We start from the raw sequence: 27,544 nt of genomic DNA on the forward strand, positions 1-27,544 counted from the left end.
TGCAAGTCAAGAGGTGTAGCGACCCTTTCTTGAGTTTCCACAGAAACCCTGCCTTCAGTTACTTGCTCCAGTCCACCCCTGGGAACAACATCACTGGCCCAGTGACCGGCTGTGATCCAGTGACCCTTTGACCCAAGGCCCATTCGGCAGGGGACTCAAATGCATATGGCCACCCTCCTGCTCTGCTTTCCACCACCAATCTTCAGGGTCATCTCGGTTCCCTGCCCTGCCCTGCCCCGTGACTCTCTGGAGTTAGGAAGGTACTGGTGAGATGATTTATGGCAAAGCTTTCCTGTCAGGGTCTCATTCACCCTCCAACAGGAAGGGATAAGCCATTTGTTGACATAACTCCCTCTCCTCTATCTACCCCATTCCCTGTGGGAGTCTTCAGGCTCTTTCCCAGAGGCTTTGAGCCTGAATACCGCCTGCCACCCTGGTCCTGGCATCAACTGGCAACCATTCCTGGAGGTGTGAAAAGGTCAGGCCTGTCCAGAAGCTATTTCCATATTCTTAAAAGATTTGGTTTGGGGGTTCAGAAAGGAACACTGCACTTTTAATGCCAAGGTGAGCCATGTCACTCCACCTTCCCGTGTCCTATGATCACTGAACACTATCAAAAGATCCTGGTGAGGGAGAATCCATCATGCCCTCCCCGTCCCGGCTCCTCTGTGCTTTCCGCTCCAAGGGCACCACCCGCATATCGTGGCTTCTGCCAGCACCGGGGCTTCCCACTGGAGGACAACCTCCTCATCATCAAAGATGAGGAAATGTTGAGAGGAGTCTTTGTGAAGTTATTTCTGTCATTTGTTCAGCTCTTGCTCTCGCGACTGCCAAAAAGTGGGGAGTCCAGTCTTTTGGGAGTGCCGGTCCGCTTCGGCCCCATCACTGAGGCAGCCCACGGGGGTCATTGCCGACCTTTGCCTTTTCCAGGCCAGAGTCTTCTTGCTGGGGACTGAGGATGTGGGCGGAGCCAGGGAGACATTCCCCTGATGGCCAGGAGCTCTCAGGACGGTGGGAATGATTGTTTCTCGAGATGACTTGGACCCAAATCCCCAGTTCTTGGAGACAACAGACGCGTCTCCCCCGGGGGCTCAGCAGGCCTGCTGATACAATGAGTTTTGATTTCAAGGGCTGCATGGATTTCCTCCCAAATTAAGCCTGTGGTTAGATCTGGGACTCAGGAAGCCTTGGCTTTCATCAGGGGTCAGTCAAGGGGAGGCAGCCCAGGAGGTCAGAACTGGTTGGAGAGCCAAGTGAGAAATGGAAAGTGGGAAATGGCTTTTCATTTCAGGAATGTGTCCCTCTAGTGGAGAGCACATCCACTTTTGTTGTAAAAAGGACATAGAATATCTTGTGCTTCATGCTATCTGGAGGAGGAAGTGGAGAGAGGAGCATTTGGCCTGTTCTGTGATGTGGGTTTCTAAGAAAGGAGATGTTCCCAGAGGACTTTATCATCTCCTCCGTGATGCTGGTAATGGTGTTATTTTCTCCATGAGACCTTCTGTGGTGCAGATCTACTCTAAGTAGTAAAGCTGGCCTGCTAGTAAATATGCAGAAGTACAAGGGGTTAGGCAGCAAAATGGAAAGAAAATAGGACAGGGGCCTAAATACAGTCAAAGAGCTGCTTTAAGAGCAATTTAATCAACTATACATCACCTCTGTCATGCTTCATTTGACTGTCCCTGGACCGTGGGTCTAATAGGGACCCTTGAGAGGCTGGGCTCACTCCCTGGAGAGGAGGAGGGCAGAACAAAGGAGGCCCAGGGAGGTGGGAGAAAGGGGATGTATGAAAGAGACATTAGGTATTGTCCCAGAACACATTTGGAGACTGGCAGCTGGTGGATGTCTCTTAGGCTTGAATAGTCATGAACCCCTATGAAGGGTTTGAATGAACAGATTTTTGGGCAGACCCATGGGAATGAACAGGAAAGCGGAGGTCTGGGAAGGATGGGCAAAGGATATTTGTCCTGGAAAGAAGACATGAGAGTTGGATTTGGGCCACTCTGCCGCTGGTGGTCATGGCCACCAGCAGAGAATGGTGCGTTTCCATTTCTGGTGTCAGCTGTCCTTAGGTGAAGGCAATGACCCTGAACTCAGCTCTCCTTAGGTGAAGGCAATGACCCTGAACCCTGGGTGTCCCCCACGCCCACCCAGCCGGTGAGATTCTGGACAGTGACCACCTCATAGGGCATGGTGGGACGGGGAGGCCTCTCTCTTGCCGCCCAGGGCAACTGTATCCCTCTGGAGGACCATTGACAAGGAAGGGTGGGAAGGGGGCGTGAGGGAGGAGTGTCAGTCAGGGCTGGGGAAAAGAGGAAGGACGATTAAGGGACCAATGGCTTTGTACCCCTCTTTTTCCTCCCCACCCCCCATACATAACCCACAGAGGCCATTCCTGTCTGAAGACAATGTTAGCCCAGCACCATAACAAGAATGTGGCCAAGAATGTGCACTGAGATTCAATTGCATTTACTGCAACTGAGCCACAATTCTGTCCAAACGCTAGGACTCAGAGGAACACTTGATTTTGTTCCCCAAAAGGTGTCAATGGGGAAAGTGAACATTTTTCCTGGTAAAACAAGATTATGCCAGAACCATTCCATTCATTCATTCAATAGTATTTATTGAGCACTTAATATGTGCAGAGCACTGTACTAAGTGCTTGGAATATACAAATCGGTAACGGAAGCTTTTCACTTTTCACCATCATCAGAATTTGCCTACTATGTGCAGAGCACTGTAACAAGAGTCTCCTGGTTGCAGAGGATTATATCGAGTCTCACACTGTGCAGAGCACTGTACTGAGTGCCAGCTGGGTGCAGAGCACTTTACTGAGCACCTCCAATGCGCAGAATACTATGCCAAGCAACTAGTTGGTGCAGAGCACTTTATTCTTGATGTTCTTCACCGCTTGAGTGGCTAACGGGTTGAAGTAAATAAGCCTATAAGAATGCTTGAGAACATGGGCACAAAAAATTCTCTTTCTCCATGATCACATCTTTTTAGCTCAAACATCTATACTAAGGAGAGCCAAATCAAATTGAAAGGTAAAAATCCAATTATAAAGCATCCCAACTTGGTTAAATTGCATCAAGATCCTGTCCAGTACACTGATTTCTCAGAAAGTTTTAGATAATGTCACTGTTATTTTGGATGTGGGCAAGCAGATCCCTGCTGCTGGTGTTAGCCCTAGGTCCACAAGTTGCCCTTGGCCTACCTGGTTCTGTTGACACATGGGAGGGAAGGAAAGATTCAGCAGGTGCTTTGCGTTTTCAGTTGCTGCCCTCTGGCTTCCCGACCTATCCATATCCTGACTGTGATTAAGGAGTTCAGAGGACGTGATTATCACGGTCACACCTTGCTTGTGCTGAGCCAACCCGATATTTTTGCTCAATGATTTCTTGTTTGGTGAGAAAACCATTGTCCTTCAGCAAGACAAAGGTAATGGCAGCACAGTTTTGGAACAATCACTGTCTCCAGGTTGATGATTTCCAGATATTGTGGGCATTTTTTACAGTATTTTTTAAGTGCTGAAGCACTGTTTAACGTGTCAGGGTAGATTAAAGTTATTCTGACTGGATACAGTCCCTTTCCCATATGAGGCCCACAGTCTAAGTAAAGAGAATGGGTGTTTAATCCCCATTTTGCCACTGAGAAAGCTGAGGTACAGAAAAGTTAAGTGACTTGACTAAGGTCACACAGCAAGCAAGTAGTGCTGCTGGAATTAGAACCCAAATCCTCTGGCTCCCAGGCCTGTACTTTATCCTTAGGCCACACTGCTTCCCCCACATTTCTCACAGTGTGCTCGCCCCTGGCCAGTTCCACTGTGGGGAACAGGACTGGGGGGCTGGTGGGAGGAGGGGAAAGGGGGATGAGGGTACTGTACCATCTCAGTACTGGCCTTGTGTCATGAGGTGTTTGGTGGAGAGCCAGGCTTGAGAAGGTTGTTACCTGTAGCTTCCCTCAACTCTGCAAGATCTGTTCCAAGAGGTATAATGGTTTTGGTGGTTTTTGTTTGGTTTTGATTTTTTTTTTACTCCATGCCAGACACTGCACTAAGGGCTGGGGTAGATACAAGCTAATTAAGGTTGGACTTAGTCCGTGTACCACATGGGGCTCACAATCTTAATTCCCATTTTACAGATAAGGTGATTGAGGTATGGAGAAGTGAAGTGACTTATCTGGGGTAACACAGCAGGCAAGTTGGGGGTCGGGGGGCTGGATTCTAATTCAACCCAGATCCTTCTGACTCCCAGGTCTCCGCTCTATCCACTAAGCCACGCTGCTTCTCATGCATCTGTTCATTTATCTTTTTTTTTCAATTTTCAATCAATCAATAGAATTTATTGAGTGTCTACAGCATTAAGTGCTTAGGAGAGTTAGTAAACAAAATCATCTCCCTTGAATATCTTCCAATCTAGATGGAGAGATGGACACTAAAATAAATAAAGGAAAGGATGTCAAAGAGTATAAAGATTTGTATATAACCTGATTAATTTGTATCTATCCCAGTGTTTAAAACGGTGCTTGAGGCATAGTAAGTACTTAACACATACCATAAAAATAGCAGTAGTAATAATAATAATAATATATAAGAGCTTTTGGGGGTGTGTGAGTATTCCCCTGGGTTTAGATGGCCCAGAGGTGCTAACTTGAAAGTTGGAGGGATGTAGGGTGGGACTTGAGAGGTTAAACGGGGAAAACCTCCTGGACCAGATGGGATTTCAAAAGTGCTCTTAAGATGGTCTTCCAAATGTGAAGGGAGACTGAGTTCTAGACAGGAGGGAGGGTGTGACCAAGAGATTAGAAGCAGGAGAGATGAGAATGAGGCACCGTCAACACCCTCTGACATCTCACCCCCATCCCTTATTTCCATAACCAGCATCCCCCTACTCCACCCCAAATCTCACTCCCATAATTCCAAACTGCTGTGGTCTGCAGGACCTCCCCCACAAATCCATCCAACTTCCCTTCTTCCTTGTCCTGTTCCTGATCACTCACTCTTCCTCCTCACCATCCTGAAGACTTGGTTCTCATATGATGGCACTATCTCCCCAGTTGCCTTCTCTCGGGGTTTGGGGCAGGGTGAGGTCTCACCTTCTCCCACTCTCCATGGCTCACAAAGAAAGGGGGAGCTGGCTTGCAGATGAGGAGCTGGCCCATTCCTTGTCCCTAGTGTCGCTTCTGTCTCCTTCTCTTCCTCTGACTCCCATGTGGTCTGTCTCTTCCACCCTTGGCAGCTTCTAGTTGCTGTTATTCTCTGCCCTCCTGTTCATATCTTTTCAATTTTGATGCTTTTCTTGCCTTCCTGCTCCCATTCTCAACCTTAGATATTTCAATACTCCAGAATAATGATCCCACTGGCCTTCCCCTCCTCCTGCTTCCTTTGCCTCCTCTCCTCGACTGATCTCCAACTTCATCTCCAACTTCACCCTACCTCAGCCACACACCGGCCTGGACACACTATTGTTCTTGTCGTCTCCAAACAACACCTCAATTCTAAGCTCCCCAGCTCTGACCCACCACTTTCTGATCACAACTTTCTGACCTGCTCTCTTGCCTGTGCCCCATGCCCTTGAAATTGGGTCCTCTCTCCTTGTGCCATCTCCAGACTTCACAGCCACTCCACTGAGCCCAGGCCATCTCACATCACCTTCTCCCAGGCCTAGAAAAAAAAGTACACACACTCATCTTCACCCACTCCACTCACCTCAACTCCCTTGCCTGCCTAGCCTTCCGTTTCTCTCTCTCAACTCTGACCCCTAGGCCTGGATCACCGCTAGAGTCCTCTTCCTCTATTCCTGAGCCTGTGTAGGTGAATGCAGCTGGTGGAAATCCAGGTTCTGGGCCAGCTTCCCGCATCTGACATTCATTCAGCAAGGCCTAGTGGAAGGAGTACAGGCTTGTGAGTCAGAAGAACCTGGGTTCTAATCCAAGCTCCACCACTTGTCTGCCATATAACCTTGGGCAAGTCACTTCATTTCTCTGTGCCTCAGTTCCCTCATCTGTAAAATGGGGGTTAAGGCTGTGAGCCCCATAGGGGACATTACTGTGCCTGGCACATATAAAGGCTTGGCAAATGCCATAAAAAAAACCAACTCTCAGCACTGTCTTCTGCTTAGCAATTCTTCTTTTTCTCCTTCATTGACTCACAAACTCCCACACCCCACCATTTTTCCAAATCCAAAGTTTGGAAAGTCCACAGTTCCCCTCCACCCCCCATCCCTCCCACCCCCACCCTCTCCCTTACCTCTGATGACCTCACCAACTACTTTATTGGTAAAATCAGTCATCAGCTGCAAATTTCCCCAAATCTACCCAGCATCCCTCAGTACCTTTTATTCTCCACCAGCTTCTTTGCTCAATAAATCACATTGATTGATTCCCCTCTGCTTTCAAACACATGTGGGTCTTCCCCATTTAAGAAGAAAAATGTCCTCTCTGAACCTCGTGGTCCCTTCCAGCAGTTCCCCAGTCTTTCTCAGTCAATCCATCAATCAGAGATATTTAATGAGGACCTATGTGTGCGAAGCACTGTTCTAAGCTCTTGGGAGAGTGCAGTACAACAGATTTGGCAGACTTCATCCCGTGCCCAAGAGGAGCTTTTGGTTTAGAGTGAGAGGCAGGCATTAATATAAAGATATAAACTTCGGATATATACGTGTGTTGTGGGGCTGAGTGTGGGTCAAATATCAAATGCTTAAAATATACAAATAGAACTGCATAGGTGACACAGAAAGGTGAAGAGTGTGGGGAAAAAGGACATAATCGGGAAGACCTCTTAGAGGAGATGTGGCTTTAATAAGACTTTGAAGGTAGGAAGAGAGGTGGAGGGGGAAGTAGTTCCAGGCCAGAAGGAGGATGTGGGTAAGGGTCAATGGTAAATATAGATCTCATCTTCTAATTCATTGAGTAAGTTGGTGTTAAATAAGAGAAGTGTGCAGGCTGGGTTGTCGTAAGAAATCAGTGAGCTAAGATAGGAGGGGAGAGCTGTACTGTATTTTTGTTTTTCATTAACTGTGTACTATGAATCTAATTATTTTTAAAGCCAATGGTAAGAGGTTTCTGTATGATGCAGAGGCAAATAGAGAAGCAGTGTGGTTCAGTGGAAAGAGCATAGGCTTGGGAGTCAGAGATCATGGGTTCGAATCCCAACTCTGCCACTTGTCAGCTGTGTGACTGTGGGCAAGTCACTTGACTTCTCTGTGCCTCAGTTCCATCATCTGTAAAATGGGGATTAAGACTGTGAGCCCCACGTGGGACAACCTGATTCCCCTGTGTCTCCCCCAGCGCTTAGAACAGTGCTCTGCACATAGTAAGCACTTAACAAATACCAACATTAAATAGGCAACCACTGGAGGTTCTTGAGGAGTGGAGGGATATGGACTGAATTTTTTTTAGAAAAATGATATGGCCAGCAGAGTGAAATGTAAACTAGAGTGCAGAGAGACAGAAGGCAGGGTGGTCAATGAGGAAGTAGATGCAATAATCAAGGCAGGTTAAGATGAGTGCTTTGATCGGCATAATAGCAGTTTGGATGGAGAAGAAAGAGCAGGTTTTAGCAAATTTGTAAAAGTAGAACTGGTAGGATTTAGGGACATTGAATATGTGGGTTGAAGGATAGAGATAAGTTGAGGAAGGTCCATTGTTACAAGATTATAAGATAGGATAGTGGTGTTGTCTACAGTGGTGGGAAAGACATGGTGAGGACAGGGTTTGGGTGGAAAGATGAGGAGTCTGTTAGGGATATGTTAGGGTGTTGTGGGATGCGGTCGAGATGTCCTGATGGCAGAAGGAATTGTGAGACTTTGAAGGAGAGCGTCAGGGCTGGAGAGGTAGATTTGGGAATAGAAGGTAGTCGAAGCTGTGGGAATGAATGAATTCTGCAATGGAGTGAGGGTAGCTGGAGAATAGAAGTGTATTAGAGCTGAACCTTGAGGGACTCCTGCAGTTAGAGGGTGGGAGACAGAGGAGAAGCCTGTAAAGGAGTCTGAGAAGGAGCAGGCTAGGAAATAGAAGGAGAAACAGGAAAGGATGGTGTCAGAGACGCCAAGGTTGGCTAATATTTCTGGGAGAAGAAATTGGTTTACAGTGTTGAAGGCAGCTAAGAGGTCAAACAGGGAAGTTGAGAGTGAAGAGACAGGAGGCAGAGAGGTCAGAAAGGAGGCTGATGCAGTAGTCAAGGTGGAATATAACAATTATGGTATTTGTTAAGCGCTTACTGCGGTGCCAGTCACTGTACAAAGTGATGAGGTAGATACAAGCAAATCGGAATATGATAAATGTGGGAGCAGCATGGCTTAGTGGCAAGACCACGGGTTTGGGAGTCACAGGTCATGGGTTCTAATCAGAGCTCTGCCACTGATCAGCTGTGTGACTTTGGGCAAGTAACTTAACTTCTCTGCGCCTCAGTTACCTCATCTGTAAAATGGGGATTAAGGCTGTGAGCCCCACGTGGAACAACCTGATTACCTTGTATCTACCCCAGCGCTTAGAACAGTGCTTGGAACATGGTAAGTGCTTAACAAATACCATCATCATCATCATAAATGCTTGGATCAGGGTGGTAGCAGTTTGGATGGTGAGGAAAGGGAGGATTTGTAATGGTAGTGGGAGTGGAGGCAGCAGGTGTAGAAAAGTCGCTCAAGGAGTTTGGAATGGAATGGTAGGAGGGAGTTGGGCTGATGACTGGAGCCACTGGGTCAAGAATTTGATTTTTTTTAGGTTACAAGAAGCCACGAGAAGCAGTTTTGCCTAATGGATAGAGCACGGGCCCGCGAGTGAGAAGGACCTAGGTTCTAATCCTGACACCCCGACTTGTCTGCTTTATAACCTTGGGCAAGTCACTTACTTGCTCTGTGCCTCAGTTCCCTTGTCTGTAAAATGGGGGCTAATTCATTTCACTTCAATTCAATCACATTTATTGAGTGCTTTCTGTGAGCAAAGCTGTGGACCTCATACAGGACATAGATGTGCCCAACCTGATTAGCTTCTATCTACCCCAGCGCTTAGTGAAATGCCTGGCATGTAGTAAGTACTTAACAAATACCATAAAAGAAAGGATGGAGGGCAATTGGGCAACTCTTTTCTGGACCATCTACAGTGTGGTTTTCAAACCCTTCACTCCCTCAAGACCATATGCTCAAAGTTCACTAATACCTCTCTGTAGCTAAGTCCAAAATGTTATACTCTCTCATGACCATCCTTAACTCTCGGTTGCTTTTAGTACCATTAGACCACTCTCATTCCTCGAAACACGAACGGGACTTGATTTTGCTACCCCGGTTCTCCTCCTCTCTCTCTGACTGCTCCTTCACTGTTTCATTCACGGACTCCTCCTCTGCCTCTCATCCTAATAATAACTATGATATCTGTAAAGTGCTTACTCTGTGCCATGGACTGTACAAAGCATTGAGCTAGATAGGATGTAATCAAGTCAAACATGGTCCCCATCCTGAGGCATCTTACCCAAGGCATCCCCACAAACCTCAACTTCTGCTTTACATTAAAAAAGAATGTTTTAAACCTTGTCCACCCCCTGATTTTCCCATCACTGTAGGCAGCACCACCATTCTTCCAGTCTCAGAAGCCTGTAACCTTAGCATTATGCTTGACTCCTCTCTCTCATTCAACCCACATAATTCAATCCCATCACTAACTCCTGTCGGTTCCACCTTCACAATATTACTAAAATCCATCCTTTCCTCTCCATCCAAACTGCTGCCACGTTAATCCTAATCGCTTATCCTCTCCCACTTTAATTATTCTATCAGCCTCCTTCCTGAACTTTTGGCCTCTTGTCTCTCCCCACTCCAGTCCATACTTTACTCTGCTACCCGAATCATTTTTCTATAAAAATGTTCAGGTCACGTTTCCTCTCTTCAGGAAACTCTGGTACTCCTTACCATCGCCTTTAAAGCAGTCCATCCCTTTCCCCCTCCTACCTTACCTCTCTACTCTCCTACTACAACCCAGCCCACACACTTCAATCCCCCAATGTTAACCTTCTCACTGTACCTATATCTCGTCTCTCTTGCCACCAACCTCTCACCCACGTCCTGCCTCTGGCCTGGAATACCCTCCCTCCTCATATCCGGCAGACAATTACTCTGTCCCTCTTCAAAGGCTTATTGAAGGCACATCTCCTCCAAGAGGCCTTCCCTGACTAAGGTCTCTTTTCCTTTCCTTCCATTCTTTTCTGTGCCGCCCTGACTGGCTCCCTTTATTCATTTCCCCTCCTGGCCCCACAGCACTTATGTTCATATCTGTAATTTATTTATTTATATTAATGCCCGTCTGCCCCTGTAGACTGTAAGCTCACTGTGCATAGGGAATGTGTCTGTTGCACTCTTTCAAGAGCTTAGTACAATGTTCTGCTTACAGTAAGTGCTCAATAAATATGATTGACTGACTCAATCAGGTAGCTCATCCTCTCCCCTTGTGTAAACTGCCACCTCTCTGCAGTCAACTCCCAAATCTATCTCTCTAGTCTCAACCTCTCATCCGCCCCTGCAAACACACCTGCCTTCAAGAAATCTCCATTTGGATGTCTCACTGGTACCTCAAAGTCTCAAAAATCAGACTCCTCATTTTTCCCCCTAAACCCAATTCCCCTCCTCCTAACTTCCCCATCTCAGTCAACACCCTTGTCATTTTTCCCATCTTGGCAGCCTTGGTGACATCCTAGACGCTTCTCACATGCAGTCCATTGCCAAACCCTGCTGCTTTTTCCGGAAGCAAGTTTCTCTAATCAGGCCTCCAGCTCTACCCAAGTTGCTCTGGTCCTACCTTGGTTGGACTGTGACATCAGCCTCCTTGCTGGTCTCTCATCCCCCAGCTTCTCTGCACCCCACTCTTTACCGCATGCCACTGCCCAGATCAGGTACCTGAAGCATTTCATTCATTCATTCAATCGTATTTATTGAGCACTTACTGTGTGCAGAGCACTCTACTGGGCGCTTGGAAAGTATAATTCAGCAACAGATAGAAGCAATCCCTGCCCAACAACGGGCTCACAGTCTAGAAGGGTGAAGACAGACGACAAACCAAGTAAGCATCAGTAGCATTATAAAAATAGAATTATAGATATATACTCATCATTCATAAAATAGAATAATAAATATGTACATATATACATAGTTGCTGTGGGGCAGAGAGGGGGTAGAGCAGAGGGAGGGAGTCGGGTCAATGAGGAGGGGAGGGAGAGCAGAGGCCTGAGTTTGGGAAGGATTTCTGGAGGAGGGGAGTTCTCAATAGGGCTTTGAAAGGGGAAGTGAGCTATTTTGGCAGATGTGAGGAGGGAGGGCATTCCAGACAGGAGGTAGGACGTAGGCCAGGGGTCGATGGTAGGACAGGCAAGAATGAGGCACAGTGAGGAGGTTAACAGCAGAGGAGTGGAGTGTGCGGGCTGTGCTGTGGAAGGAGAGAAGAGAGGTGAGGTGGGGTGGGCAAGCCCAAAAGGTAAACTTCATCTGTGAGTCTTACTGTGTCTCCCACGTTTTAGAAAATGTAACTTTTCTATGTTTGTGCTAAATTCAGGTTTCCTTTGACTCCTTAAGAAATACAAGTTGTGCTACTGTTAAGCTTCTCAAAGATGTATTGAACTTCCCCAAATTATGCATGCACTCTGTCTTTTTCAGGTCAGACTCCAAAACAGAACTCCCAAAATTTGTTTTTGTGACATTGCCCAATCCCCAGCCTATAAGTTATATCCAAATATTTGCTTAAATGTAGTCCTTCACAGAGTTTAACACGCATGTTGGGCAGCCTCAGTTTTGTTTCAATATTGAAAGCAATTTAAGATTAGGAATTGAATGAAGAATTAATATAAAAACTAGGCTAATTAAAAAATGAACAAAAAAGCCTTTCTTGCCCTAGATCCACTGAAACTCTCCTGAATGGAAACTGGTACCAGTAGAACTTGCAATGCAACTGACAATTCAATACAGATATATATGATGAAAATGTATTTAAACAATTGAATTTTTGTTTTGCCTATTTTATTTTACTTTTTTAAAATTTTGGTTTAGTTTCATTTCATCTTTTCTATGTCCCTTTCTTGTCACCCCTTCTGGATCCTCCTCATTTGCTGTTTGTAACTTTGGAATGTTCATCAGGAAGATATTTCAGGAAGAAGAGAAGAGGAGAAACTAGGATGAATAAAGATGGCAAAGAGGAGGTCTCAAGAGGGGTGAGAGGAGAGTGCAAGGGAGGAAGCAGAAAAGGGGGATTATACCTATTCCTCCTCCTACTTAGATTTTGAGGACCATCTGGATTATGAGGATTATGAGAATTTTGAGGATAATGTCCACTTTGAAGTCCAGTTCTTAGAACAGAGCTTAAAAAATATTATTATTATTATTATTATTGCTATTATTAGTAGTAGTATTAATATTAAGTGGGGGGCTGAGGGAGTTCACTGAAAGTGAAAAAGATGTAGATGGGAAAAGAAAAGGTGAAAAAGAGGGGAGAGAAATGGATTTAAAAAAAAATTTAAAAAACCCAGTAGCTTGCTTCTAGATGGAAAGGATGAAAATGCCAATGCAGTCTCAATCACTTCTGATCTTCCCATCTTCATTCTCTCCTCTCCCCAGTCAATACTTCATTCTGCTGCTTGGATAATTTTTCCCAAATCTCATCCAGCATGTCTCCCCACTCCTCCAAAACCTCTTGTGGCTGTCCATTCCTCTCTGCATCAAACATGAACTCCTGACAGTTAGATTTAAGATACTCCTTGAGCTCTCTCCCACCTAATTATCCACCGTTTTCTCCCACTATATCCCCCCGAGTCATAGCCATCAAGCTTCAGCGTGGCTCAGTAGAAAGAGCCCGGGCTTTAGAGTCAGAGGTCATGAGTTCGAATCCCAGCTCTGCCACTTGTCAGCTGTGTGCCTGTGGGCAAGTCACTTCACTTCTCTGTGCCTCAGTTACCTCATCTGTAAAATGGGGATTAAGACTGTGAGCCCCACGCGGGACAACCTGATGACCCTGTGTCTACCCCAGCACTTAGAACAGTGCTCTGCACATAGTAAGCGCTTAACAAATACCAACATTATTATTATTATTAATAAGGTGAAAGAGAGCTTTGAAGCCAAGGGTGAGGAGTTTTTGCTTCATGCAAAGGTTGATAGGCAACTACTGGAGGTTTTTGAGGAGGTTAGTGACATGTGCCCAGAGTGTTTCTGTAGAAAGATAATCCGGGCAGCGGAGTGAAGTATAGACTGAAGTGGGGAGAGAGAGGAGGATGGGAGATCAGAGAGGAGGCTGATGCAATAATCCAGTTGGGATATTATGAGAGATTGTACCAGCAAGGTAACAGTTTGGAGAGGAAAGGGCAAATCTTGGCGATGTTGTGAAGGTGAGACCGGCAGGTTTTGATGACGGGATTGTATGTGTGGAGTGAATGAGAGATCAGAGTCAAGGATGACACCACAGTTGTGGGCTTGTGAGACAGGAAGGATGGTAGTGCCATCCACAGTGATGGGAAAGTCAGGGAGAGGACAGGGTTTAAGAGGGAATATAAGGAGCTCAGTCTTGGACATGTTGAGTTTTAGGTGGCGGGAGGACATCCAGGTGGAGATGTCTTGAAGGCAGGAGGAGATACGAGCCTGGAAGAAGGGAGTGAGAACAGGGGAGGAGGTACAGATTTGGGTATCATCCGTATAGAAATGATAGTTGAAGCCATGGGAGCAAATGAGTTCATCAAGGGAATGAGTATAGATGGAGAACAGAAGGAGACTGAGAACTGACCGTTGAGGAACCCCTACAGTTAGGGGATGGGAGAGAGAGGAGGAGCCCACAAAGGACACTGAGAATGAATGGCCAGAGAGATAAGAGGAGAACCAGGAGAGGTAGGAGTCTGTGAAGCCAAGGTTGGCTAATGTGTTGAGGAGGAGGGGATGGTTGACAGTGCCAAAGACAGCTGAGAGGTCGAGGAGGATTAGGATAGAGTAGGAGCCATTGAATTTGGCAAGAAGGAGGTCATGGGTGACCTTTTAGAGTGCAGTTTCGATGGAGTGGAGGGGGGACAGAAGCCAGATTGGAGGGGGTCCAGGAGAGAGAGAGCTGGAGAGTTGGAGGTTGGTTTCCCAACCACATCTCCTGTCTCCCTGTGCCTCTTTACATCCAGCAAAATCTTTCCATGAGCTCCAGGGCTCTCTATCATCCGACCCCACCTTTCCTGTCCTCTCTCTTGTCCCACTATTCCCTACCTGCAAATCTTTGTCTCCCCAAACCAATATTCAAGCCGAACCTCACTTTCGACTCTCCAGCCTCCATCCCCTTGCTTATGTTGTTCTCCCAGCTTGGAGTCCCTCTCTCCCAAATCCAGACAGACCCGAGACGCCACATTCGAATCCGTCCTAAAATCCCATCTCCTCCAACACACCTTTCTTGTTTCATTCCCCAGCACCTTGAGGTCCAATTAGGCCAGGGATAGCCACAGAATTGGGGCACAGAGGGGCTCTCAATGCCCACTCCCTGGAATCACCCTCCCTCTGCCACTCTTGCCTCTGTCCTCCCAGTGCTCACAGACTGCACAGACTGCAGACTGGTAATCTCCCATTACTACTCCTACTCTCATTTCTACTATTTCTATGACTATTATTATCAATCAATGGTATTTATTGAGCACTGATCATGTACAGAGTACTGTGCTAAGTGCTTGGGAGAATATAATAGAACAAATTTAGCCAACATATTTTCTCTGCCCATCTACTACTACTAGCATCTACTTCTACTGTGAATATGTTGGCATTAGTGGAGCAAAGAATGCAAGCTGGGATGTAGTGGGAGAGGCATTAAGATAAGCAGAAGGGAGAAAGGGCTGATGGAGTGGCTTAAAGTCGATGATGAGTTTCTGCTTGAGGAGGAGAGGAATGGATAACCATTAGAGGTTTCTGAGGAGTGGGGAGATGTTTTAGGAAATTATGATGCAAATGATGTTTTAGAAAAATGATCTAGGCAGCAGAATGATATTGATCTAGGCAACAGAATGAGATCTGTACGGACTGGAGAAGGGAGAGGCTGGAAGCAGAGAGGTCAGCGAGGAGACTGTAAGCTCACTGTGGTCAGGAAATGTGATCTACCAACTCTGTTGTATTGTACTCACCCAAGCGCTTGGTACAGTTCTTTGCACAAAGTAAGGTCTCAGTGAATACCACCGATGAAGAGGGCAATGCACTGCAATTTGTCAGTTTTACCCTTGTTTCTAATTTGAATTATCTTCCTGTCTGTTCAACTGTAGATCTAAGTTTCCAGTCAAACCAAACCCGGGGCCACAATCATAGGGTCTGATTAATGCGGGGACAGCCACAGAATCGGAGCACTGGGGTCTCCCAGTGCCCACCACCCAGCATCACCCTCCCGCTGCTGCCACCACCTTCATCCTCCCTATGCTCATAGACTGCTTCCCACCCCTGAGCTGCCACTCTTCCTACTTTCCCTGCCTCACACTCCCCCTGGGTCTTCTCCTCAGGACCCAGTTCTGCCTTCCTCCTATAGACTCTTCCTCCCCTCCTCTGCCCACTTCCCACCTCTCTCTCTCTCTGCCTCTCTTCCTTCCTCCTTTTTCTCTTTCTCCTTTTCTTTATTCTTCCCTTTCTCCTCTTCTTTCCTCTTTTCCTCTCTTCCTTCTTCTCTTATTCCCTTTTCTTCCTCCTCTTCTCTCTTCTCCTCATTCTCCTCTTTTTTCTCTGCCATCTCTTTCCTCTCTCCATTTTCTTTGTCCTCTTCTTTCTTCTCCTTTCTCATCCTCCTCCTTCTTCTCCTCTTCCTTTTTCTTCTCATCTTTCTCCTCTTCCTCTTTCTCTGCCTTCTCTTTCCCTTTCTTCTCTTTGTCCTCCTCCATTATTCCTCTAAACCCACAGAGGAACAGAGGTTACTTTTGTATGAAGTGTGTATCATGGGCAGGGGGGTCATCTTTTGCTTCCTAACAATGACATGGAACGAAAGTTTACGTACTGGTCCTGACCTGTGCATCCCACCCATCATTAATTGTGCTTTAAAACTCCTTGCCCTGCCTCCCCATGGCTCTTTTAAACTAACACACCCTCAGTTCCTCTCTCCTGCTTCCACTGTCCCAACCCCTCGGGCAAATTGGTTCTGTATCCTATAATCCTAAAGTCACCCCGGGTGGCTTTATTCTAACCTTGTCTGCCCTGACTGCCACTCGGGTTTCTTGCAGCTGCCCGGTCCAGAGCAACAGAGACAGTGCTGGACAGGGAAGGCGGCCTGGAAGTGGATTGTAGATGCCTCTCCCACCCTGCCCTCTCCTTCTCCTGTCCCATCTCACTGCTTTAGGGGCAGATGCAGTAGGACCAGGTTAAAAGACACTAGGGATGAAGGTTTCTTAGGCGGGAGGGAGGGTTGTGGCTGGAGAGAGAGGGTGATGAGGATAAGACACAGCGAGCGGGTAGGCATGAGAAGAATGAAGCATGTGAGCTGTGGTGTAAAATAAAAATAAATGTTGGTATTTGTTAAGCTCTTACTCTGTGCAGAGCACTGTTCTAAGCACCAGGTAGACACAGGGGAATCAAGTTGTCCCACGTGGGGCTCACAGTCTTCATCCCCATTTTACAGATGAGGTCACTGAGGCACAGAGAAGTGAAGTGACTTGCCCACAGTCACACAGCTGACAGGTGGCAGAGCCGAGATTCAAACCCATGACCTCTGACTCCAAAGCCCTTGCTCTTTCCACTGAGCCACGCTGCTTCTCTAGTGGGAGAGAAATGACTGAGTCTCTTTAAATGGTTTGAATGTGAGAGCTGAAAGACAGTGAGAAGTCGAGTATGTGCACGCAGTAAGTGCTCAGTCAATACCACTGATTGACTGACACCAAGGTTACGGGTATCTTGGCCAGGGAGAATGGTGGGGCTATTGACAGGAGAGGAAGTGTGTTTAGGAGGAGATGATAAGAAATTCAGTTTGCACTGGAGATCGCAGTGGACATCCGAGCGGAAATATCCAGGAGCAAGGGGAAATGCGAGGTTAACGAGCCCGTCAGGGCTGGTGAAGTACAGCCAGTCTTGTCCACACAGAGAGAGTGTAGCTGAAGCTGTGGGAGTGGATGATCTCCCCAAGGGAATGAGGTGAAGAGGTGGAGAGGAAGAAAAGCAGGGGTCCAGAATAGAGTCCAGCAGGACACCCTCAGTTAGAGGATGACCAATGGAAGAGAATTCCAGCCAACATTTTCAACAGGAAGTAAAAGATGACAGGCTCTCATGGACCCAATTGTTGCCTTTTATGGGGTTCAAGAAACCCAATCACTCACCACCTGTCACCTTTTCCCCCCGAGCATAGACCAGAAAGTCTGATCTCATCAGTCTTGTCCTACCTAGCAGGGATTGCTGGTCTCTCAGGCCTCACCAGCTCTCTGTTTTTAGTGTCTACATTTCCTGGGTCTTAAGAGGTGGTGATGAGTGTTCACTTCGAGCTGGCTGAACTGAAAACGTAGGCCGGATTGGAACTGCAGAGGTTTATGTCAGGTGCCTTAAAAAAAAAATATTGGTATTTGTTAAGCGCTTTCTATGTGCTGAGCACTGTTCTAAGTGCTGGGGTAGACATAGGGGAAGCAGGTTGTCCCACGTGGGGCTCACAGTCTTAATCCCCATTTTACAGATGAGGTAACTGAGGCACAGAGAAGTTAAGTGACTTGCCCACAGTCACACAGCTGACAAGGGGCAGAGCTGGGATTCGAACTCATGACCCCTGACTCCAAAGCCCGTGCTCTTTCCACTGAGCCACACTGCTTCTCATATGGGCCCTGCTTGAAGCTGGCCACCGAAAAATTCCAATCCTAACATCTGCCTTCAGGAACAAAGTCATTCCTATCCTAACTGGGCAGGGGGATGGTTTTCTTGGACTCAACTTATTGCATGCAGAATTATCAGTTACTCCCTTCAACACCCTCTTCTTCCTCCTTTGCAGGTTTCACACACAGAATTTGGCACAGAGGGAATGGTAAGAGAAGTGTAGAGAGGGGCCGTGTCCTGAAGGAATTAGGGAGCAGTCCATCGGTGGAGACCGACAAACGTGAACCATAGACCAAAGTCAGAGTTGCAGAGGTTTTTATGGGAGACCCAGTGGGGCTGAGCAAGCGGAGGTACTGGTGTCACCCTTTAGCAGGAGAGCTCATGGAGGTGGGGGGGCTCGATTGGGTGACTGAGTCAAGGGCAAGGACCCACCTGACTGAGGAGAGTACAAAGGAGAACATCCCTGGAAGTGGCATGGATGAGGTCAAGGGCACTGTAGGCAGCAAGGCTTGGAGAGCATGGATCTCTGGGTGGTAGCCGTGGGGGCCACTGGAAGATCTAGAGGAGGGGTAGGTTGAGCCATAGTGGGTCTCGGGAGGACAGTTGACACTGCCACCTATGCGAAGGAGTGGAGAGAGGAGAGAGCAGCTATGAGGATGTGGTTCCCTGGCATAATGGAGGGGACAGGGCAGGCCCACAAATCATCCCTTATATAAAGCTGTCAGGCCTTGGCCACTGAGTGAATTTAGGGCTAGATGAGAAAGAAGTGGGAGAACAGAGTATAGCCCTAGGGGGTAGAGCTTGCAGGTTAATAATAATAATAATAATGGTATCTTTTAAACACTTACTATGTGCCAAGCACTGTTCTAAGCGCTGGGGTAGCTACAAGGTAATCAGGTTGTCCCACATGGGACTCACAGTCTTAATCCCCATTTTACAGGTGAGGTAAGTGAGGCACAAAGAAGTTAAGTGAATTGACCCAGGTCACACAGCAGACAAGTGGCAGAGCTGGGATTAGAACCCATGGCCTCTGACCAGGGACCATCCCCTCTTGCTAGTACCATGGACCTTAGCTTGGGCTACCCCTAAGGGTTAGGCAGTTCCTTCTTTACTCACATCTTTCCTCACGCATTGTTTCTGGCCACTCATTTCTCACATTGGTAAAGAGGGAGAATCCTGCAGTCATGAGTCCTCGTGGAAAATAAGAACACATGCACCACCTTTTTGTGTCTAGTGCATTTCCCCGACGAAGGTTACCCTTTCCCTCAGCCCCCCAGCGAGGAATGGATGGTAAGCAGGCCTCCAGATCCAGGTGGGAAACTGGGATCAGAAGGATCGGGAGCAGGACCGTGCTCGCAATTGGGGGTTAGTGACTGGACCTGGACCCTCCAACCAGTGAGCCCAAGGGTGTTGGGGAAAGAAATGTAACTTCAGATTCACTAGCCTCCCAGGCTTGGGTCTGATCAGACAGCACAGAACTGTAAGCCCTGCTCCCAGGAAAGGCTGCTGGGTGTGGGGAAGACTCTGCTCTACCCGTGGAAGTCTAGCCGGAGAGGGCGCCACTCAATGGAGACTTGATTTTGCCACCACACAGACATCCCACAAGGCAAAGATGCATCTGTGTCTGGTATCATTTCCCTGTGCAGACCTGGACTCCATGAAGACTCGTTTCCTCCACTCCTCAGAGGATGTTCCCTCCCTGCCCCCACCTACTCCCCAGCCAGACTGGAAGCTCCTCGAGGGCAGGCATCACGTCTACTGACTCTAATGTACTATCCTCTCTCAAACGCTTAATGCAGTGTTCTGCACAAAGCTGGTGCTCAACAAATACCACCAACTGATCTCTTAGGGAAACGCTGATTTCTCCTTGGGGAGGCAGGAGGACAGGATGGAAAAGGAATCCAGTTTCCTTGTTGGTTTTCAGTTGGCCAGCATCGTCCCATTCCACTCCTGGATCCTCCCTGTGGGTGGTCCATAACTGAAGACTAAGCAGAAGTGGCCAAGGCAGAGAGGATGAAAACAAGCAGAAATGTTCACCTCTTGGAAGGGAATATGGTCTCCTGATGGACCGTCTTCTTTTCTCCTGATGGACCATCTTGTTTTCTTATTCAAACTCTCGTGTTTGTCTTACCCACATGGGGAGATCCAGCTACCAAGCTGAGGCCATAATGCTGGTCAGGGCTGGGAGACAGATGGCCAGTAGAATGGGCCTTGTGCCTCGGGCTAGGGCCTAGTGAGCCTTAAAGCTCTGCGGCCTCTCAGAAGGCAGTGGGCTAGCTGGGCCCCCCACCCCCATTCACCTGGAAATAAACGGCCTCTCCATCGGTCTACCTGCCTACTCCCTGGCCCCCCCGGGGCTTCCGGCTGCAAACGTGTGTCAAACATGCAACCGCTTCACGTGTCTCATGCCCAACCCCCTAGGGTGGAGCCTGTGTCTGTTGTGTTTGACGTCTGTTCATTTTGATTGGACTTCCATGGACATGAAGAGATGACGGTGTGTGGCCGTTGGTCCGGGGGAGACTCGTGTCTGTCCGCGCCCCCCTACCCCCAGCTCTCTCTCTCTCTCCCTGAGAGGTTGAGGCTGTGGCCTAGGGGCTGTCCCAAGGGGTGGGGGCTAGAAAACAGAATCTCTCTCTCGGCAGCAGCCTGGATCCTGGCCCATCCTGACTGGCCAATTTCCTTCTCCCCAGCCCTCTGGGACCATCCCCCCAAGAGGATCTCCCTGCTTACCCCAGTGCTGCCCGCCCAAAAAGGGCTGCCCTGGGCAAGCCACAGGCCTGTTTGCCTGGCCTGGTGGGTTCCTGTGTTGGTCTGTCCCCGGTGGTGCTCACAGTCCTGCTGCTCCTCCACAGGGTAGCCAGCGTGCAGAGCGAGCCCGGTCAGCAGACGCTTCTCCTCCAGCAGCCTTTGGGCCGGAAGAGAGGTCTCCGGCAGGTAAGGACCCCAGGGATGGGTTCCCAAGCAAAGATATCCCTCTCCCCCTCCCCACCCCCATCCTGGTCACTCCAGTCTGTGAGCCAGGCAAGATTTTTCTTCTCAGCTCTCCCGGCTCCTATAGGGTCTGTTTTAGGGACAGTCAAGTGGGGTCCCCCCCCAACCCCCATCCTTCCTTTGGAGGGGAGAGCCTCATGCTCAAAGTGGGTCCCGACTGTGGGGCTGGGGTGGGGGGGCCTGGAAAGGAAAGGAAATGCCAGGCCAGGGCGGGCAGGGGCTGCAAGATCAGGTTTGCCTGTGTCCCTGCCCTCCTGGGATGGGGGCATTGTCTGGCCTGGGGCCTGGCCTGGGGCCTCCCATCAGCTAGGCAGTGTTGCAGGGGTCAAGATGCATAGGCTGTGTTCAGACAACTGCGAAGAGGCAGTGTGCTTTCCCTGTGCTTATGCTTAGCGGCTCCAGGTGAGGTTACCTGGGGGAGCCCTGCCCCTGGTCGGTGGCTGGCTCCCATCCTGCCCACCATCACAGCCCTGTGCACCCCTCCTGACAGGGGCACCACAGCTGACTTGTCCCCCAACCCATCTCCCTCTGGCTTGTCCCACCCAGTTGCGGCGCCCCCTCCTGTCCCGCCAGAAGACCCAGACAGAGCCCCGCAGTCGCCACGGAGCGCGACTCTCGACCACCCGGCGGAGCATCCAGCCGAAGACCAAGCCTCCTGGTGAGCCCCCCTCCCCGTGCTGCCCACCTCGGAACCCCTGCTTAGAGCTGCCGTGGCCCCGGAGTCACTGTCATTCATTCATTCATTCAATAGTATTTATTGAGCGCTTACTATGTGCAGAGCACTGTACTAAGCGCTTGGGATGAACAAGTCGGCAACAGATAGAGACAGTCCCTGCCGTTTGACGGGCTTACAGTCTAATCGGGGGAGACGGACAGACGAGAACAATGGCACTAAACAGCGTCAAGAGGAAGAACATCTCGTAAAAACAATGGCAACTAAATAGAATCAAGGCGATGTACAATTCATTAACAAAATAAATAGGGTAACGAAAATATATACAGTTGAGCGGACGAGTACAGTGCTGTGGGGATGGGAAGGGAGAGGTGGAGGAGCAGAGGGAAAAGGGGAAAATGAGGCTTTAGCTGCGGAGAGGTAAAGGGGGGATGGCAGAGGGAGTAGAGGGGGAAGAGGAGCTCAGTCTGGGAACGCCTCTTGGAGGAGGTGATTTTTAAGTAAGGTTTTGAAGAGGGAAAGAGAATCAGTTTGGCGGAGGTGAGGAGGGAGGGCGTTCCAGGACCGTGGGAGGACGTGACCCAGGGGTCGACGGCGGGATAGGCGAGACCGAGGGACGGTGAGGAAGTGGGAGGCAGAGGAGCGGAGCGTGCGGGGTGGGCGGTAGAGAGAGAGAAGGGAGGAGAGGTAGGAAGGGGCAAGGTGATGGAGAGCCTTGAAGCCTAGAGTGAGGAGTTTTTGTTTGGAGCGGAGGTCGATAGGCAACCACTGGAGTTGTTTAAGAAGGGGAGTGACATGCCCAGATCGTTTCTGCAGGAAGATGAGCCGGGCAGCGGAGTGAAGAATAGACCGGAGCGGGGCGAGAGAGGAGGAAGGGAGGTCGGAGAGAAGGCTGACACAGTAGTCTAGCCGGGATATAACGAGAACCCGTAATAGTAAGGTAGCCATTTGGGTGGAGAGGAAAGGGCGGATCTTGGCGATATTGTAGAGGTGAAACCGGCAGGTCTTGGTAACGGATAGGATGTGTGGGGTGAACGAGAGGGACGAGTCAAGGATGACACCGAGATTGCGGGCCTGCGGGACGGGAAGGATGGTTGTGCCATCCGCAGTGATAGAGAAGTCTGGGAGCGGACCGGGTTTGGGAGGGAAGATGAGGTGCTCAGTCTTGCTCATGTTGAGTTTTAGGTGGCGGGCCGACATCCAGGTGGAGACGTCCCGGAGGCAGGAGGAGATGCGAGCCTGAAGGGAGGGGGAGAGGACAGGGGCGGAGATGTAGATCTGCGTGTCATCTGCGTAGAGATGGTAGTCAAAGCCGTGAGAGCGGATGAGTTCACCGAGGGAGTGAGTGTAAATGGAGAACAGAAGAGGGCCAAGAACTGACCCTTGAGGAACTCCAACAGTTAAAGGATGGGAGGGGGAGGAGGCTCCAGCGTAGGAGACCGAGAATGATCGGCCAGAGAGGTAAGAAGAGAACCAGGAGAGGACAGAGTCCATGAAGCCAAGGTGAGATAAGGTATGGAGGAGGAGGGGATGGTCGACAGTGTCAAAGGCAGCAGAGAGGTCAAGGAGGATCAGAATGGAGTAGGAGCCATTGGATTTGGCAAGAAGGAGGTCATGGGTGACCTTAGAGAGGGCAGTCTCGGTAGAGTGGAGGGGACAGAAGCCAGATTGGAGGGGGTCTAGGAGAGAATGGGAGTTAAGGAATTCTAGGCATCGATTGTAGACGACTCGTTCTAGGATTTTGGAAAGGAAGGGTAGTAGGGAGATAGGACGATAACTGGAGGGGGAAGTGGGGTCAAGAGCGGGTTTTTTTAGGATGGGGGAGACGTGGGCATGTTTGAAGGCAGAGGGGAAGGAGCCCTTGGAGATTGAGTGGTTAAAAATAGAAGTTAAGGAAGGGAGGAGGGCAGGGGCGATGGTTTTAAGAAGGTGAGAGGGAATGGGGTCCGAGGCGCAGGTGGAGGGGGTGGCACTTGCGAGGAGGGAGGAGATCTCCTCTGAGGATACTGCAGGGAAGGATGGGAAAGTAGGGGAGGGGGTTGTTGGGGGGGAGGGGAGAGGCGGAGGGGTGACTTTGGGGAGCTCAGACCTGATCGTGTTGATTTTCGTGAGGAAATAGGTGGCCAGATCATTGGGGGTGAGAGATGGGGGAGGGGGAGGAACAGGGGGCCTAAGGAGAGAGTTAAAGGTCCGGAACAATCGGCGGGGTTGACGGGCATGGGTGTCAATGAGGGAGGAGAAGAAGCTTTGCCCGGCGGAGGAGAGGGCAGAGTTAAGGCAGGAAAGGATAAATTTGAAGTGTGTGAGGTCGGCTTGGTGCTTGGACTTTCGCCAGCAGCGCTCAGCAGCTCGAGCATAGGAGCGTAGGAGGCGGACGGAGGAGGTGATCCAGGGCTGTGGGTTAGTGGAGCGAGAGCGGCGGAGGGAAAGGGGGGCGAGAGAGTCGAGATGAGTAGAGAGGGTGGAGTTGAGAGCGGAGACCCGCTCGTCGAGAGTGGGAAGAGAGGACAGGGCGGCAAGGTGAGGCGAGATGCTATTGGAAAGACGGATGGGGTCGAGAGAGCGGAGGTCTCTGTGGGGCAGTAGCGAAGATTTGCGGGGGGAGGGAGTGTGAGAGATGAGGCAGGTGAGAAGGTTATGGTCAGAGAGAGGGATTTCAGAGTTGGTGAGGGAGGAGATAGTGCAGCGGTAGGAGAAACAGCGATGGGAGACAGGAGTAGGTTTGGGGCACAGAGGCGGCTACTGCCCAAGGACGGATAGTCTGATGGTGCCAAATGATTCTCCGGCCTGTGCCCGAAGCCAGCCAGACTGGACCACGTAGGGACTTGGTTGGTCCTTCTCACTTTGGGGGAGTTGGGGGAAGGAAGAAAGAAAAAGACCCCAAAGCACTTGGATGGCGGGAAGTTTCTGAGATGTTAGAGACTATGGAGCTGCCGGAGATTATCACTCAGCTGGGGCCCCCGGTTCCCATGACGCTCAGGTGGGGAACAGGAGTGGCCAAACAACGCTGGAGATGCTCAGCAGATAGGTGGTTGGCTGGCTGATTGGCTGGCTGCCTGCGGTCCTGGGCCGCCCTGAGAAATTCCTGGAAGCACCACTGACTCAGCCTTAGGCTCGTGAAACTTCTCCGTTCTGAAACGTAGGCATTGCGTTTCTGGGCTAGAGATGGTTGCTCAGGTACGGCAAGATTTTGGGACCGCCCCAGTGGGTGGGGAGAGGCTGGGCTTGTCTTGCACTCCAGGTTCGGAGTGTAGCTTGGGCAGGCCTGAGCTACCCACGTTAAACAAGAATGTTCCAGTCAACCTCAGAGAGATTATTGGTGCTGCTAATGAGGGCTCATCAACCCAAAAAACCTGCATAGCGAAGTGGGCCCTGGGTTCACCTAGCCCAGCCCCAGCTCTGGTGGGAAGAAGAGTTAGAAATCCCAGTCTGTACCCCGACCTGGGGAATAGGTGCTTGTAAGGGCAGCAGGCAGGAAATCTCTGCCTGCACCTCAACTTTGAGACACGGAAAAGACCCACTCTTGCCCCATTGAAGCCTGGTGGGCACTTGAGCCTCTAGTTTAGTGAGGGGCCCATGAAACAGAAGGAGTCCTCTGCATCCCCACCCCACCAACCCATGGGGGAGTCCACTGGGACTCCAGACCTGGACTCGAGTTTCTTTGGCTACGAGCAGGCAGTTGGTGGTCCTCGCCATTGTTTGGTGGTTTGGAGATGGAAGGTTGGGGATTTGGGGTGCAGGTAGCTGGCAAGGCCATTCAACGGGGCACCTTGCCCGAGTTCCACGTAGAATGGGGGATTTTTGATGATGCTGAATGAAAGGGGCTGTGGGAATCCAGGCTATGATGGGTCATGGGATGAGGACTGATTATGGGTGGCTGGGAGACCCCTGCAAAAGGCAGATCCGAATGGCAGACAGCCCTCAGTGAACAGAGAATTTAGATCGGGAGACCAAGGGTAGGTAAGGAAATAGTGACAGATGCGTCGAGCAGCAGAAGGGAGGGTTGAGGCCTCTAATGGGATCTCGCCATAGAGAGGGCTGCCTTCCCAAACCAAGGGCCGCTTCCTCTTGCTTTCTGTCTCGGAGTGCATCGTTCAAGGGAGTCGTCAGGGCAGCAGAGCACTCTGTCCCCCTCCTTCCCAAACTGCGGTATGAGCCCCCCTCACCTCGTCCTCCTCTGTTGTCATCTACGTCTGACCCCACAGCAGACCAGAAGCGATCGGTGACTTTCACAGAAGTGCATCCCGATGCCGACGCTCCCCCAGTGGAGCCCGCGCTTCCTGCTGCCGCCCTGAGCAGCACCAAAAGCAGCCTCCCTCGTGTTGGTCCTCCCGAAGTGGGGGAGAGACCTCTGCTCACCTCTTCTCCCGCCATCGTGGTTGCGGATCTGCACACCAAGCAGGTGAGCGCCCTTCCAAAGCCTACCCTGTCCTGCCTGGGACTCTCTGGGCTTCATGCCACCTGCATGATCAGGACTTTTCGAGAGGATTTGTTGAGCACTGCCCAAGCAGAGTCAGGGAACCCAACATTTCCTATGTGGCTGAAGTCCCTGTCTTTCTCTTGTCCCTTTTTCTCTCATAAGTCCTTTTCATTGCCTTGGAACCTGCAGTCCTGGTCCAGACTATCATTTTCTATTATTATTACTATTATTATTATCATCATCATTATTATATTTAATGCTTACTATGTGTCATGTACTGTTTTAAGTGCTGGGGTAGCTACAAGTCAGGGCAGTCAATCAATCAGCGGCATTTACTGAGTGCTTACTATGTGCAGACCCCTGTACTAAGTGCTTAGGAGAGTACAGTACAACAGAATTAGCAGGCACATTCCCTGCCCGTAATGAGCTTACAGTCTAGAACACCATACTAAGCACTTGGGAGAGCCCAATAGCTTTAGCAGACAGGATCCCTGTCCTCAGAGAGCTTCCAACCCTAGGAATATCTAGCCGTAGGCCTGAGGGTGGGGTGCGGGGGATGGAGGGGAGGGCGGGCTGATATTTACAGAAATACCAGGGAGAGGAAGCAGCACACCGTAGTAAGGAGAGCTGCACCCATGCTGTGGCTGTGGGAGTAGTGAGTAGCCAGGTGCTTAGGGAGAAACTGGGAATCTCCTTAAGGTCTTTTTGGGGGTATTGGATGGAGGGCAGAGCTGGGGGTTGGAGTCTGGGGGTTCAGCCACTACTGGGAAGATCAGTGGGAAGCTGGTGGGGGGAGCAGCTGTTTCTCCCTCCTTCCAGTAAAGTCCTGCCTGAGGACCCTTTCTCTCTTGGTTCTAGAGCGAGGTCCTCCCCACTGGGGAGGGGGAGAAGGAGGAGGAGGAAGGGGAAGCAGGGACCCAAGGAGCTCTACCCACGAGTCCCACAACCTCCCAGCTGTCAGACCCCGAGGGCTTCACCGGCCTGGACACAGCCGGCCTGTTGCAGCCGGTAGACACTGTTCTGCACATCAGCGAGGATTCCGGCACGGAGAACCCCCTGCTGTCCGGCCGTTTCAGCTTCACCCACATCGATCTGGGGGATGCCGACGTGGACCTTGACGAGTCTCACGTCTAACTGGGAGCAGGAGGGAGGCTTGGTAAGGGGCAGATGGAGGGGAGCGTAAGGTCAGGTGCCTGCCCGTCATTTTTATTACTCACTTAAGACGAGAGTGTTTACACCCTAAGGGAATCAAGGTTTTGCTCCCGGTGGAATGTTTTTCAGAAACCCCCTGGTTTCTGGCCCTCTGCTGCCTCCACAGTCAGAGGGGAATGAAAACCCCTTCTTGTGCCCACCCGCCTTTTTTTAATGGTATTTGTCAAGTGCTTACAATGGGCCAGACACTGTTCTAAGCATGAGGGTAGATGCAAGATAATCAGGTCACAGTCTTAATTGCCATTTAGCAGATGAGGTAACTGAGGAGACCCAGAGAAGTTAAGCGACTTAGCCATTTTATTTATTCTTTTGGCTTCAGAAATTGTTATAAGAGAATTATTTACGCCAGTGGGAAATTACTGCCAAAATAGATGGACGAGTAAGCAAATAAAACCCAAGATGGGGCAATCCGGCCATTCAGAAAAGGGAAAATGGGATTGTCTGACCTAAGGACTTTCTGGCAGGCTTGGTTTTAGTCTGCTTTCTCCACTGCCCTGG

At 49.8% G+C, this 27,544-nt stretch overlaps 1 protein-coding gene across 1 annotated transcript in view; it reads left to right on the forward strand.

Moving 5' to 3' along the window:
- UNC80 (unc-80 homolog, NALCN channel complex subunit) overlaps nucleotides 1-27,265 on the forward strand; it is a 253,218-nt gene extending 225,953 nt beyond the window's left edge. The window contains 4 exon segments of the mRNA XM_039912541.1: nucleotides 20,603-20,684; nucleotides 21,288-21,399; nucleotides 25,620-25,816; nucleotides 26,693-27,265. Of these exon segments, the coding sequence (XP_039768475.1) occupies nucleotides 20,603-20,684; nucleotides 21,288-21,399; nucleotides 25,620-25,816; nucleotides 26,693-26,968 (667 nt within the window). The 3' untranslated portion in view covers nucleotides 26,969-27,265.
- The last annotated feature ends 279 nt before the right edge of the window (nucleotides 27,266-27,544 follow it).

This window comes from Ornithorhynchus anatinus, chromosome 7 (assembly GCF_004115215.2).
Source record: "Ornithorhynchus anatinus isolate Pmale09 chromosome 7, mOrnAna1.pri.v4, whole genome shotgun sequence".
Lineage (NCBI taxonomy): Eukaryota > Metazoa > Chordata > Mammalia > Monotremata > Ornithorhynchidae > Ornithorhynchus > Ornithorhynchus anatinus.